At 43.1% G+C, this 15,017-nt stretch overlaps 1 protein-coding gene across 1 annotated transcript; it reads left to right on the top strand.

The window, feature by feature from the left end:
- The first annotated feature begins 506 nt into the window (after positions 1-506).
- RAE1 (ribonucleic acid export 1) lies at positions 507-14,407 on the top strand. The gene is made up of 12 exons (XM_019510202.1): positions 507-611; positions 814-910; positions 3,850-3,954; positions 4,436-4,528; positions 5,970-6,056; positions 7,170-7,256; positions 7,566-7,637; positions 7,993-8,100; positions 8,941-9,047; positions 9,129-9,204; positions 9,783-9,977; positions 13,127-14,407. The coding sequence occupies exons 2-12, from the start codon at positions 821-823 to the stop codon at positions 13,211-13,213; spliced, it is 1,107 nt and encodes a 368-aa protein (XP_019365747.1). The 5' UTR covers positions 507-611; positions 814-820; the 3' UTR covers positions 13,214-14,407.
- The last annotated feature ends 610 nt before the right edge of the window (positions 14,408-15,017 follow it).

Below are 15,017 nucleotides of genomic sequence, written 5' to 3'. Positions count from 1 at the left end.
CCTCCTGACCCTGCCTTGGCACAGAGAATGGGAGGCCTGCAATGACTGATTTGGGTGATCATTTGCATAAAGCGTGCCAGTCTCTGCATCCAACTCGGGTGGGATCTTCTCTCCAGGGATTGGCGTGAGCATGACCATCACAGCTCCGTACAGTGTGGTAACACCGGACCGTGCATCTTGGTAAGACACTATTTGCTCCGGTCTCCGACAAGCCTCCTGCTCCTCCCATCTGCCACGGCCCCAGCTTCGTTTCGGAAATCAAGCAACTAGAGGCACCTCCTCCTTTGACACCCACCTCCACTCGTTACCCCAAAACCTGGGCTCACATCCCGCTCCTCTGCTGCCCTCGGCCACGTCACTTTCCTGCTACGTGCCTCCATCTTCCCCTCTCTGAAATGGGCCAAGGCGAGCTGCCGCACGCGCACGGAGCAGCCCAAAGGCCCCGCCTACGTGATCAATGACACCACCTCGTCCCGCCCCCCTGCGAGTCGCCCCGCCTCGGCGCTCGCGCACGCGCAGTAGGCAGCGGCCTGCGCCGGGATTAGCCGCTTGAGTGCGAGCGGGTGGCCGCTGACCCTTCCCGCCGGCGGACTCGGCCGCCCGGCTCCAGCGTGAGTCCCGCGCGACCTCCCCCTACGCGAGCGGGGCCCTGCTGCTATCACCCGGGGCGGGAGAGGGGATGGTTTAACCCTTGTGCGCGGAGCCCCCGCAGCGTGGTACGGTCCGCCCCCCCCCCGCGGGGGAATAGGCTCGCCCGGCAGAGGGGCTGCGGTGGGATCCCTCCGCCCAGCCCCCCTCCCTGCCTCCCCGCAGGGCCGCCATGAGCCTCTTCGGATCCACCTCGGGCTTCGGCACCGGCGGCACCAGCATGTTCGGCAGCACCGCCGCGGACAACCACAACCCCATGAAGGTAGGGTGGCCGGCGCGCCTGCTCCTCCCCTTGGCAGGGGCACGTCAACCCTCCTACGAGATCAGTCAACTCCAGTGCTCAAAACGCGCCATCGCTTTTGAAGATGCAGATTTTGTTTCCAGGATACCGTTGATGAGACCAGCTAAGAAATTAGCTTTTTGTGTGTGTGTGTGTGTGTGTGTGCACGCGCGAGCTTTTGGGCGGACATGCCCCATTTTCAGGCTTGGGAAATTAAAAGGGTAGAAAATCAACGGCATTTTGCACAGAGGGAACTGAAGGCGGGGTGCCTGTTCCTCTGCAGCGTGTGCGAAACACGAGTCATTTGCGGAAAGTCCAAACCCACCCGTGGGTTTGCTGTCACCGCTTTCTTCGGACAACTTGCCTTGAAATAAAAGGCGTTGACTTTGAGGGCCCGGTTCTCACGCACTCGTTTTCTGACTTATAGTGGAGGATGTTTCGTAGATTTCATAGACGTTAGGGCTGGAGGGGACCTTGGGAGATCATCGAGTCTGGCCCCCTGCCCCAGGGGCAGAAAGTCAGCTAGGGCAAAGGATCCCATCAAGATATGTGTTCAAACGTTTCTTAAAAGAGCCCAGAGTAGGGGCTTGCTCTGCTTCTGGGGGGAGTCTGTTCCAGGCCTTGGGGATCAGATAGTAAAGAGGTTTTTCCTTGAGTACAGCCTAAAACGGTCTTGGAGGAGTCTGTAACTGTTGGACCTTGAAATTCCTTCGGGTGCTCTGGCGAACAGGCGTTCCCCCAGATCCTGATGCACACGTACTTATAGGCAGCCGCCAGATCACCCCTGAGCCTGCGCTTCTTCAGGCTGAAGAGTCTCATGGCTCTCAGCCTCTCCTCATAAGGGCTATTCTCCTGCCCTCTGATCATGCACGTGGCTCTCCTCTGCAAGCTTCTCCACATCCTTTTTTAAATTGTGGGGCCCCAAATTGGATGCAGTACTTCAGCTGTGGCCTTACCAAGGCCAGGTGCAGCGGGAGAATGACGTCCTGGGATTTGCTTGAGAAGCATCTGTGGATGCAAGTCAGAGTTTTGTTTACTTTACCAGCTACGAGTTTTTTAATTTATAAACTAAATTAAAAGATTTATTTGCATTTTTTTCAGTGTACGATTGTTTTCTAGCAAATACTGTAATTTTGAGCTTCCCATATGATAATTCATATGTAAGATCTGGCAATGCTGCTGCCTCCTTCCCTGTTACTGAGAGCTGGCTCAGAGAGTATCTGTCTTCCTGCCCCTGCCAGCTGGACCAGGAAGAGGTTTGTAATCGTACAGGATGGGTCCATTTTCATGTCCACCTTAAATGGCACAGTCTGGTTCACCATCCTGACTGGCATGCTGTGCTGAGGCATGACAAGCTCTTATGCTCCCAACAAACCCTGGCACCCCTAATAGCATTGAGATGTGGTTCATAAGCATATTTCCCTTAGCATAGATTAGCCATGGTGGTCGTTATGGCAGTCCAATTGGGACAGCATGTTATTTCTGGGAACATAATGGCCCTGACCTTTCAGACAAGGTAGGTACGCAGATGTGTGTGCTGTTGTTTGAATTATGGGTGCAGACAGATGTGACAATTTTCACCTGAAAACAGTTTATAGCTGTGATCAAACACAAGTACACAGCTACAAACTGCTTCAAAAATGGCTGATTAGGTGAAAATCTGAACCCTCACTGCATGAGGTATCAGGTAAAGATATTTCAAAATGGAGCGTCTTCTGTAACTTGTGTCTGTGCTGCCTCCCAGCCTGTCGCTGTTTTCAGAATGGGAGGAGGGAAAGGGAGCAGAAGGAGTTAAATCTGGGGGGCTTTCAGCCCCCCTGGAGGGTGGGGCAGGTGTATTTGAGCCACTTGCAGGTGGGGTGCTCCAGTTTACCCACCCTTCAGCCCCAGCTGGGGAGCCCCAAGAATGAGCTCCCTCTACTGCCTTTCCTCCCTCCCCTTTTGAAAGCAATGGGCCCTGGCGGAGGACCTGGCTGCAGGCTCGCAGCCTACAGCTAGATTTCCCTTCACCCCGCAGAACCAACAGTAAACTTCTGTTTGGTCCAGGGTAATGCTATAACTCAGAATACTTTTCGGAAATTGTTCTGAGTTATAGCTGGGAACTGCACTTTTGTCTGCATCCTATGGGCACATCCATACAAGCTTGGAGACGAGAAGCAGCAGTGCACCTTGGTCCAGGGAATGCGTGTACCACATGTGCTTTGGTGCACAGCAAGTTACCCTGGGTGTGGTAGGGGAGCCTTACCTGGGGGCCTTTCGGGGCTGCAACAGCTGCAGTTCTGCATGGAGCCTGGTCAGCAGCCGGAGCATAGTTCAGGCAGCCTGGCTCCACTTTTGAGTAGCGCACGCTGCCTGTGCACGCACTGCTTCTCTCCTTTTTTCCGCTCCACAGGCTTTTTTGACCCCTGAATATCCAGTGGTCAAAAAAAAATCCCAGAAAGAAAAAGTGAAGTAGAGCACATGTGTGCCATTGCAGTGTGAAAAACACCTGACTGTGCGGTGTGTGGCACCCCAAACGTGTTTGGGGTGCCACATACTGTATGGCTGCTCTCATCTGGATGTGGCCTGTATTTGTCCAAAATGGATTATATTCATGCTGCTGAATGGGTGGCTGTTTTGTGCACACCTGTGCAAGTTGCATGTGAAAGGGCATTGAGACGGAAGGCAAAGAGGAGCAGGGAACTATTGCAGCAACCTTGTTAATCTGTGCACAAGTGATTTCTTCCTCTTGATAACTTCTGCATTGCATTAACGTGTTTCAGTTGTATCTGTCAAAGTAAAATCAAGGTGTATTTTATTGTCAGTTTCTGTATTAATTTTCAGGTGTGCATGTATAAAATTCAGTAGTTCACAGTATATCTTTGAGTCATTGAGCAAATATTTCTTCAGTGTATCGATATGTGTAACTCTTTCTTTTACAGGATATTGAAGTTACATCTCCACCTGATGACAGCATTTCTTGTTTAGCTTTCAGCCCCCCAACATTGCCGGGTAACTTCCTTATTGCAGGATCCTGGGCAAACGATGTAAGTACTGAATGCCAGAACAGCAAAAGGATTAAGACAACTGATGTGGGAACTAGGTGGAATTTAGATGCAAAGTTGCAAAAGAGTAATCTTGAAAATGCACTCTACCAGCCAAGGTTCCTCGACATGTGAAGCACAGCAGCACTACTTCCAGGTTGTCAGGGCTGAGCAGTTCAGTGTCTCCCCCATTCCTGAGCCATTTGGGATCCTCAACTTAGCTATTTTTCAGCTTGTCAGTCAAGGGACCCCAGTCCAGTAGGTTTTCAATGAGTAGCAGTTGTGTCATTTATTATTGTAAGCCTTTCTTCTCTTACCTGCATCCTCCTCTCTCTTCATATCTATTAAAATATGAATTTTTTGTGCTAAATTAAGGGTCAGATTTTCAAGGAACAGGATGTGCTTCGTTTCTGTAACACAATTATGCATTCTTGGTACTCCAGATTAATAATATTTTAATACATCTATATCTATGACTCTTTAGGTTCGGTGTTGGGAAGTTCAAGATAGTGGACAAACAATTCCGAAGGCTCAGCAGATGCACACAGGGCCTGTGCTAGACGTGTGTTGGAGTGATGTATGTTCTTCTTTTCAAAAAGTCTCTATCATCAAGGAAATCTATAGCAGTAAAGCCCAAGTATCTTGCATGTGCATCAATTTAAAATGTAGATGCAATCATAGAATGTAACAGACTTCTGTCATATAAAACAAAACGAAGTTTGCTGGGTTAATTTGGACTTCAGATATGTGCAGATGGAATAGTAGTTTTAAGATGGTGCTAGTGTACAGTTTCATTGTTTTGGTTGAATTCGTTGTTTACATTGTGTGTGTTTTCCGTTATTAGCTGCTTGTTTCAATTTGGTAAGAATTCTACAAAAACAAGATTAGTTTTCTGTCAGTGTTTAAAATGATACGGTCCTCATCTGAACAGATAAAAATATCATTAACTTCTCATATACAAGATTTGTAAATGTTGTGGGAATGGCTTATTAACAAGGTCTGTTTGGTTGGGGGTGTCTTAAGAGTGCCGCTTATAAGATGATATTTTACATATCTAATTTGAGTATATCAATTCTGTGTGTCCACTCTGCGATTAGAAGAAGCAAAATGGAAGTTATTACAGAAATACTTATGACTGAAATGTAATTCTGGTCTGCTGTTTGTTTGTAACAGTCCATTCAGATGTATGAAAGTTTCAGTGTTTTAGACTGGAGCAGCTCTGCCCACTTTGCTCCTGCCTGTAGTTCAGCAACCCTCCCACTGCAAGGAGGCTTGTGCTCCCCGGACATAATCACAGGGGCTGCTGCCCCTGTAAGTGTCCCTCCCCGCTCACTGCTCCAGCATCAGGGGTGGGGGCCCGGCCAGATGCTGGCCAGGATTGCCCCCTGAGGCAAAGGGGGCAGGAAGGGAAAGGGTTTATTCCCCCTCCCTCTCCTGCCCCCTGGCACCCCAGCTGGGGTCTGCCTGGCCAGGAATGAGAGGCAGCGGCCAGGGTTGGCAGACCCCAGCTGTGGTCTCCCAGTGGGAGAGGGGACAGAGCGGGGAATAAATCCCGTCCCTGCCCCTTTCACCTCATGGGGGCCACGTAGGGTCAATGTCTGGCCATGCCCGTGCCCCTGTTCCAGCTATGGAGCAGGGGGACGGAGCCATCTCTGCTTTCTGGAGCAGACAGCACAGCCCAGCCCAGGCCTGAAAGACATGTTGGGATGCTGGGGGGACTTGGATTTAACTTGAACCAGGAAGGGGTCTGGGACAGAAATTCCATAAACTGGTTTGACCTCAATCAGTTAAGTCTGATACTACATTCGACCAGGTTTATCTTAAACTAGTTCCAGCCATTTTGAAACAGGTTTATGTGCACTGAACTTTTGTTCTGTTACATGTTTAAACCAGTTGCCGATCACTTAAACCAGTTTATATGTGACTTCTGTCCCTAGCCTTAATGGGTACTGGGTATTGCAGACATTAAACTTCGAACTTTGTGTGTGTGTGAAACTTTGAATGACTTTCTTTTTTAGGATGGGAGTAAAGTATTTACTGCTTCCTGTGACAAAACTGCCAAAATGTGGGATCTCAACAGTAATCAAGCCATCCAGATTGCACAAGTAAGTACTCTTCAATCTGTTTACCTGCAAAGGGAGAGTCACTAACACCTTTTTTAATAATAGAAAAACATAATAATAATAATAAATTCTAATAGTGAATGAATATATCACTCAACTTTTTAGCTGACCTTACTAAATGAAGAATCGTGTAAGTGGGGTGCCTGTCATAATGCTAGATAAATTTTAGTATGATTGCTGGAATGCAGGCATTGCAAATCTCACTCTAGGCAAAAGCCCCATATAGCTCGTGTGAGACAGAGCTCCCTTGGTGGTTCCTGCAAAAATGTCCCGCTGCAGTCTAATTCCATTTTTGGTTACCCAGTGCTGTTGCTGCTCCTCTTGCTGTCCTTGTTTCAGTTACTCACTCCCCACTGTTGCTTTTCTTTTGTTTCCCAGGTGTTCAGTCTTTTATTTTATTGAGATTTAGCCCATGTGCTAAGGTGCTAGGAGGACAGGTTCTTCTGTAATTGAGTTCCTTTCCATAAAGGGAACAACTTCGTGGGTGTAGTGTTAATAGTCAAGATTCTAACACTTATGTTTAACCTCTGTGCAAATGTTTTGTCTTAGTAGTTTAACATGATTAAAATAATGTCTGTTTTTGTTTGTACCAACAAGAAGTAAATATGTTTACTCTTTCCATTATAGTTTAGTTACGGTGAAGCAATTCAGGTTTTAATCCTTGATTAGAAATTTTTAGCAATCAATAGTAGGAAAGAAATATTTATTGCAATTGCCAACACACAAAGGCACAAATGAAGTTACTTTCCTTAACTTAATACGTGTTGTTGCCCCTGAACACTTTTACTATAGTGATGAGTTTTTAGAAAAACACTTTCTGTATTCTGTGCATGCTGAACACCTCCCATTTCAGTAAAGGAGCTGAATTCTTCTAAGTCTCATTTGATGGTTCTGTCATTTTAAAGTTTTCACAGTACAATACAGTCCTGATCTGTAGTAGAGATTTTGCAGCATTGTGGCAGTGGTGATAACGTACGTAAACAAACTAGAGGTATGCACAACCAGAATGTTATTCCATGAAGCCATAAAGAGGAAGAGATGTAAGCTGTTGTGTTAAAAAATGTAGATGCATGTGTTTTTTGTGTCTGTTTTCAGCATGATGCCCCTGTTAAAACAATCCATTGGATTAAAGCACCAAACTACAACTGTGTAATGACAGGAAGTTGGGATAAAACTTTAAAGGTATGATTGCATCAGAGCAAATGGTTTTGTACCACAGTATTCTCAGTACTATGTAAAATGGGAATGTGTTAAATAAATGTTTCTAGAGTATGCTAATTTGAAAGATTAACTGCAGTGAACGTTTCTAGCCCTGAGCTAAGCAAATGGAACTGTTCTATCTGACTCTTGTCAGGGGTGAAACAATTTGGAATAGGATTTCTTGTGCTAACTAATCGATCAGTTTTACTATTGCATATGTGTATGGTGTATTTGGAGAAGTGTCTGATGAGAGATCTTATTTTAAATTCTTTCGTTTCTTGGTTTCTTTAGTTCTGGGATACACGATCACCAACACCTATGATGACCTTACAACTGCCTGAAAGATGTTACTGTGCTGATGTGGTAAGCGAACAAATGCGGGTATTTGGATATGTGCCCATTAAATGGTTTGAATCCAGCCCAGAGTTGTATTAAATAAAAGTTCTGCATGTCAAAATGGCACAGTGTTATTTTGCTTTGTTTGAGAAGAAGTCTATATTTCTGCTGCCTTTGCTGTATCTTTTCTACATACAAAATAGCTTATAGTCTCCAGTCTCTCTCTCCCAGAACTAAAAACCTCATTCCTTTGATTTTTCTTATTTTGTTTTTCTTTTCTTATGGATTTGAAGGAGTTAAGTGGTTTGAAAGAGTTAGACATCTTTTTTGTGATAATGCCGTATTTGAGTCTCTTCGAGCATACTTCTCATACCTTCTCCAGGTATACCCAATGGCAGCAGTAGCCACTGCAGAAAGGGGCTTGATAGTTTATCAGCTAGAGAATCAGCCTTCTGAATTTAGAAGAATAGAATCTCCACTTAAACACCAGGTAAGTAATTACATTTATTATAAGCTCATTTGTGCAGTGTATCAGATGGTACTACAGACTTTTTTTTTTTTTAAATATAAAAAGACCAATATTATTTTTGATGCCATTCTTATAATTCTATGTAGTTTGTGCTTTGCTATAATTTTTGTTAACACAAAGATTTGTTTTGTGAAAAGAGAAAAAAAATGTTATCATTACTTAAAATTACTTCCTTTTTACCAGCCCAGATTTACTTTGCCTAAAATAATTTGAGTGGTTGTTCTTAAGGTTAGGATCCATTAAATACTTCCTTTTATCATAGTTATCTGATAAGCTATTTTGAAACGGATATTAAACAGTTTAATAGTGAACTTTAGTTTGGCATAATGGGGCAGATCTAGCAAGTATTTACATGCAGATTTGGTTGTTCTTCCTGATAGCACTCAGACTATACCTTTAACTTGACAGAACAGTAGGGAATTCAACAGCAAGTCATTATTCCAGAAATCAGGACTTGCTAGTGCTTTATTAGAATTAGTCTTTTCGTGTATAGTGGGGAGAACAAGATTTAAAGAAGTCTCTCCAAAGTCATCAGATCATCTACTTTACGTAAGTTTTGTGCACATGTAATGTTTTGTTGAAAGGAGAATTATGTGCGTCTAACATTTCTTCATTACGTATTAAAGTGTAAGATTCTAAAGTCACAGTGTTTTGAAAGGGGTTTGACTCACTTTTCAATGTTATACGTCCTTTTTTTAGTAGGTAATATATATGCAGCATTTTGTGTTCTCAGACACAGTGCTTAGAAAATCTGGTTCTCGGTCTCCTTTCTAAAATGCTCTGTATTTTCCTCAAATTCAGCATCGCTGTGTTGCTATTTTTAAAGACAAAGTCAACAAACCTACTGGATTCGCCCTTGGAAGTATTGAAGGAAGAGTAGCTATTCACTATATCAACCCCCCCAATCCGTAAGTAGTTTTTAAACGATGCAGTATTCGCTGCGTTCATTGAAATTAAGAAAATTTATAAAGAAATACTTTTCTTTTAAGAGCCAAAGATAACTTCACTTTTAAATGTCATCGCTCCAATGGAACAAACACATCAGCACCTCAGGATATTTATGCTGTAAGTATTCAGCCCATTTAACTTAATTATTTTCAATTAGTTAGAAGATATTTTTTCAGGTTGTATAATTTTATATCCAATCTATGATGAAGTTTTTGTTTTCTTGATCTTTTGTTGTGCCTAGAGACTTCTTCCTTTTATATTTAAAGGAAAAAAAAGTCACATGCAATAAAGAAAAAAGAGCACGTGGAATATTATGGACTTACAAAGAAATCCTTGCCTCTACTTTCTGTTAAACCTTTTTAAGATAAAACATTTAATATACCCATCTATATCTGTGGCTTTGTCATGGAAAAACCTACTGGTCCTTAAGGACTTATTAAGTACCAAGGGAGTTAACATGTTTTCTGTAATGGGAGTGCATATGTATAGCTGGTCCAAAACAACATGTGCTATTTGTGGGGTTTTTTAAAATCCTGTTTTAAAGCACTACAGAAAATCAACTAGCCTTAATCACATTATATTAATTTACATATAAAAGGCCTGGGTTCTCTGAGTATGCAGTGCATATACTGTGAAGTAGATGTGTCCCAGTTTATATAATTAGCTGTCTTACATAATCTTACACTATTCTGTAGGTAAATGGGATAGCATTTCATCCTGCCCATGGTACCCTTGCAACTGTAGGATCCGACGGTAGATTCAGCTTTTGGGATAAAGATGCACGAACAAAGCTAAAAACATCAGAACAACTAGATCAGCCAATATCTGCCTGTTGTTTCAACCACAATGGAAATATCTTTGCCTATGCTTCTAGTTATGACTGGTCTAAGGTAAGAAAGGTTATGTTTCTATTGGCAGTGGACATTTAAGACAACCATCATTCAGCAGGTCATTGCATATGAAGGTCTCGGAGACCTGTGCAGGTAATTGTGAAACATTGCAAGTGTAACTGAGGTTTTGGGATCACTGTAGTCAGCTTTCAGATGTAACAGGCAATATCAATGCAAAATTGTTTAGGCCAAGAAATTGTGGCCAGCTGAAGCTGTAGTGGGGATTTGGATAAACAGAACGTTACTTGATTTGGAAATTGTTTGACATGTGAGTGCTAACATACCTGCTTCTACGAGGAGTGCTGTGGGATTAGGAATGCATCAGTTTTAACTGCAGTGTAACAACTCTTCCAACTCCCCCCTCCACCCCCCCCCCCGACAAAACATGGGTTCCCAGTTTATTATGAAACCAGTGGATTTGCACTTTGTACTGAATATACAGTACCATTTGCTACAGCTTCTTGGCGATGGTTGAGATCTTTCCTCCGAGACCTGACTCAGAAGTAAGCCAGCCAGATGTACTAACTTGTCCTCTTGATTTTATTTTTTTTTAATGCAAACAAACCCTTAAAATTTCTATCAGTCCTTTTTTATATTATTAACTGGTTCTAGTAGGTTGACTTATAGGGCTGTGTGAAATGGAAGTGTTTCAGTTCAACCAGCGTTTTGACTTTTGTTTTGAGTCGAAATGGCTATTCCATTTTGTTCTATCGAAACGTTTTGCTGTTTCGACCCTGTTTCGGCATTTCGCCTGTAGGATATAACGGGAAGGTCGAAACAGGCTATAACTTTGTCATTTCTGGCCAGATTTGGATGAAACTTGCAGAAATGGTAGCCCCTTCTGAGGGCATGATGCGTGCCAAGTTTCAAGAAGGTAAGTGCATGGGCTTCAAAGAAACTGCACCCCAAAATCTTGAGAGCAAAACTCATGTCACGTGTGTGTGTTAAGCCACAGCAAGGTCAAAACTGCAGGCTTGCTAGCTGCTGCTGAGGTCACAAAGCTTGCCAAGTTTCAAGAAGATTGGTGCAGGGGGTTTGGGGGGACTGCACCCCATATTCTTGAAAGCAAAGCTCATGTCACATGTATGTGTTAAGCCACAGTGGGGTCAAAACCACAGGGTTGGTAGCCCCTGGTGAGGCCACAAAGCCTGCCAAGTTCCAAGAAGATCGGTGCAGGGGTTTGGGGGAAACTGCATCTCAAGCTGCGGACAAGCAAAAGTCGTGATGTGGGTGCTAGTGCAACTGTGTCTGTCTTGGGGCACAGTTGGGGGGGACTACTGCAGGCGTAGCTGCTAAGCTACTGTGTTACCAGTTACCAATTAATCATGATTCACTCAAGGACCAGCTCAATACACAGGACCTAGCTACTGCGTAACAACTTAACAAGTACAGATTAACACCTACAAAACCAGAACTAAGGAGAGGAAAGAATCAATACAAATAATTAACTGCCCCAAGACAGAGACAGTCAGTTGCACAACCACCCATGGCACGAGTTTTGCCTGTCAGCATCCAGGGGTGCAGGGCCCCAGAATTCCCCTGCACCGATCTCCTTGACAGCTGGCAGGCTTGGTGGCCGCAGCAGGGACTACCATCCCTGCAGCTTTCGTCCTGCTGCGTCTTAACACGCACAGTGTCACTCATGTCACAAGTTTTGCTTGTCTGCAGCTAGAGGTGCAGTTTCCCCCAAACCCCTGTACTTATCTCCTTGAAACTTGGCAGGCTTTGTGGCCTCAGCAGAGGCTAGCATTCCTGCAGTTTTGACCCTGCTGTGCCTTAACACATACACATTACACAAGTTTGGCTCTCAAGATCTTGGGGTGCAGCTGGGAGTAACAAGGAACAACGGCCATAAGTTAACTGAGAGTAGATTCAGGCTAGACATCAGGAGGCACTACTTCACAGTCAGGGCGGCTAGGAGCTGGAACCAACTTCCAAGGGAAGAGGTGCTCGCTTCTACCATGGGGGTCTTCAAAAGGAGGTTTGATAATCACCTAGCTGGGGTCATTTGATCCCAGCATCCTTTCCTGCCCATGGCAGGGGGTCGGACTTCATGATCTGCTTAGGTCCCTTCTGACCCTACCAACTGAACATGCGGCCAGTGCCCAGCCCCTGGAACACATGGCAGTCTTTCAAGACTCCCGTGTGCTCCAAAAGCTGGGAGCACCCCTCAGCTGATTGGGGTTCCCAACCAGGAAGTGCACCATGTGTTCCTGCAGCAGGGAGTCCTGGTCAGCAGATTGGAGCACATCAGGGAGCATAAGGAGACAAGCTTGCTACTTGCCAATACAGAGGGGTTGGGCTACCCCTGCACTGACAGCATGGCACAATGGGGTCTGATGTGGGGTCCCCCAGTTGCATCTACTGCCATTCACATGTGGCACAATATGTACATGGCAGGACATGCGATTGTTGGGATCTCACATCAGGTCCCATTGTGCCTTTACTTTAACATCTGTCAGGGGCCTAAATTTCAGTAGTGTATTTGCCATGTAAGGCATTGTCTCCTTTCTTGAGCCATTAGTCTGTTAGGTAAATGAAAGTCCATAACTTTTCAAATTGACACCATTGTATTGGTACAGTTGTATACGAGTGCCTGAATAAGAGAGATCCAGATGCTGAAACAGAGACATGTTGTCATTAATGAGTTAAAATCTACACACATCTGAAACAAGTTAATTGTGTTGGTGTTGCAATGGGTTTGCACTCTGAGTACTTTTGTATATGTGAGCATTGCTACCTTGATATATTTGTCTCGATAATACTTTTCCCATCCATTGTGCATGCAAACAACAGTAAGTATGTAAGTGTATGTAGGACTTCAACTTAAGTTTATGAAAATCAATTTGGCTCAAAAAGCAAAGAATGTAACGTGAAACTAGTTCTTTGTATAAAGTTTAGCTAAAAATAAGTAATGCTAAAAGTTGACTTTCAGAGAAAACTGTTTATAAATATAGTGCACATCTACTAGTAGTATTTCTCAAGAGTTACTTGGGAAGTTTGCTCTTTAAAGGTCTGTATTTTTAAAATGTAACCTCTTCCTAAATTTAACTGACAGGATGTTTGGCTTATTGTAACCTGATTCTTTTTTTTGTTTGCTTGTTTTTCTCTGAATTTAAATAAACGCAGCTAACTTTCTCCTCTTTCAGGGCCATGAATTTTATAATCCACAAAAGAAGAACTATATTTTTCTGCGTAATGCAGCAGAAGAGTTAAAGCCTAGGAATAAGAAGTAGTGAGTACAATCCTGACTGGTGTTACAATACTGCTCTTCTGCCATTTGTGCCCCTACAGTTGTCAGTCAATTTTGGATCACTAACATTTAGCAGGAACTATTTAAAAAAAAAAAAAAAAAATGATGCCAAGTGTATTGAGTTGCCGGAGAACATCTTTTGATTGTGTACAGGAGTGTCAGATAAGTGCATGATTTTGCCACAGTCTGTTATATTGCAGTAATATAATTGCTGCAGAATCCCTAAATTTCAAGACCTGCATTTCTGCTTCTAGAAATACAAGGTTATCTCTCCATAGTCTTTTACTAGTACTGTAATAAAATATGTTAATTGCAGTAGGTCTGGAAAAATTATACACATACTGTGCTTTTTGTAATCATTATGGAATTAGGAATAATTTGGAATTTAGGGTTTTCACTGGATTCTCATTTTAATACCGATGCAGTATCTACTGTATGCCAAGGAGAAATGCCTTGCAAAATCTCTTTCCTGCTCTTTCCTCCCCCCACCCCCAGCTTACCCCCCTTCAGATTTTTGGTAGTTGTGTAGGTGGCCAATAGTAGTGACAGAGACCCAAGATGGACTTGGTGGGCACTGTTCACATTCCCCATTCTCTAAAGGTGCCCTTTGGTCCCGACCTACAAACACCTTTGCTTGTCCCAGTTCTAAGTGAAGACTGCCAGTTGTGCCAAGTGGCATAGTTCAGCAATGTGAGCAAACCACTAAAGGGGGGAGAAGGTATGACCACAAAACTGACTTTCACTTGTGGCCTAAACTATTTTCTAATCGGTAGAGTTAAAAGGCTGATATTTTAACTCCCTGAACCACTGATTGCCCCGTAACATTTTTGGGCTTCAATAAGTTCTTTTGTATTTAATACCAGGTAGTTTATGGTACAGATGGGTTATATCCATAATTTAACAGTGCTGTGAAGCTAAGCAGTGTGAGGGGTTTTTTTTCCTGACTTAAATCTCCCACTGTTTACTTTTAACTGACTAGTTGTACACATGCCAAAGTTTTCTTTCTAGAGTTGAATGCTTATTCCTGTTAAGTATTATTTTAAAAACTAAAAATGGGGCTAGCATGTATAGAAAGACCTGTTTATTGTAAAAATTAAAAAATCTGTAAAACCATATGTTGTAACACTTGTGATTACTGATTCATGTTAAGTTTAAAATAAATTTTTTATTAAATGTTTTTGCATATTCAGTAGTTTCTTTGTGCTTTAATAACAATATATTAGACAGGTGTGTTTATGTTGCACTTCCAAAAGTGGTGTCTTGGCTTTTTGTTGCAATTTCAGGTTTAGCTTCTAAAAATAAAACAATATATGATGGGACAGAAAATATCCTGAGCTGGATTTCTAACTCAGTTGCCACTTACTGTTGCATTATGAATCATTCCCGTGGTTTTGATTTAAAAAACTAAGAGATGTAATGTTAAATATGAAAGCCTTTTGTTCTTATAGAATGAATCAAGTTCATAGCTATCACAACAGCCAAACACCTGACCAGTTGCATTGAGTACAAATGGATCATGCTATTATCAAAATCTCTAGCTTTGCTAGTTCATTCACACTAGTGTCAGTACTTAGGTATGCAGTGCTCATTAGAAGGTGCCAGGTCCTTCTACTCTGCACTTCTGTCTGGTCCTAGTTTTCAAGTGACACATTGGAGTAGTTTCTCACTTTTATTTTGCAATAGAGAGTTTCCATCTGTTCCAGCAATGACTGGTCATCCACTTTTAAAGTTCCTTTATGGTTTTGTTGAAAACTATTTTTAAGGTTGCTTGTGTGTTCTGGCTGTTT

Source organism: Gavialis gangeticus, unplaced genomic scaffold (genome assembly GCF_001723915.1).
Source record: "Gavialis gangeticus isolate Ggan-Ray unplaced genomic scaffold, GavGan_comp1, whole genome shotgun sequence".
NCBI classification, from domain to species: domain Eukaryota; kingdom Metazoa; phylum Chordata; order Crocodylia; family Gavialidae; genus Gavialis; species Gavialis gangeticus.
The sequence above is the reverse complement of the archived record's forward strand: the minus strand, read 5'-3'. Positions and strand labels throughout refer to the sequence as shown.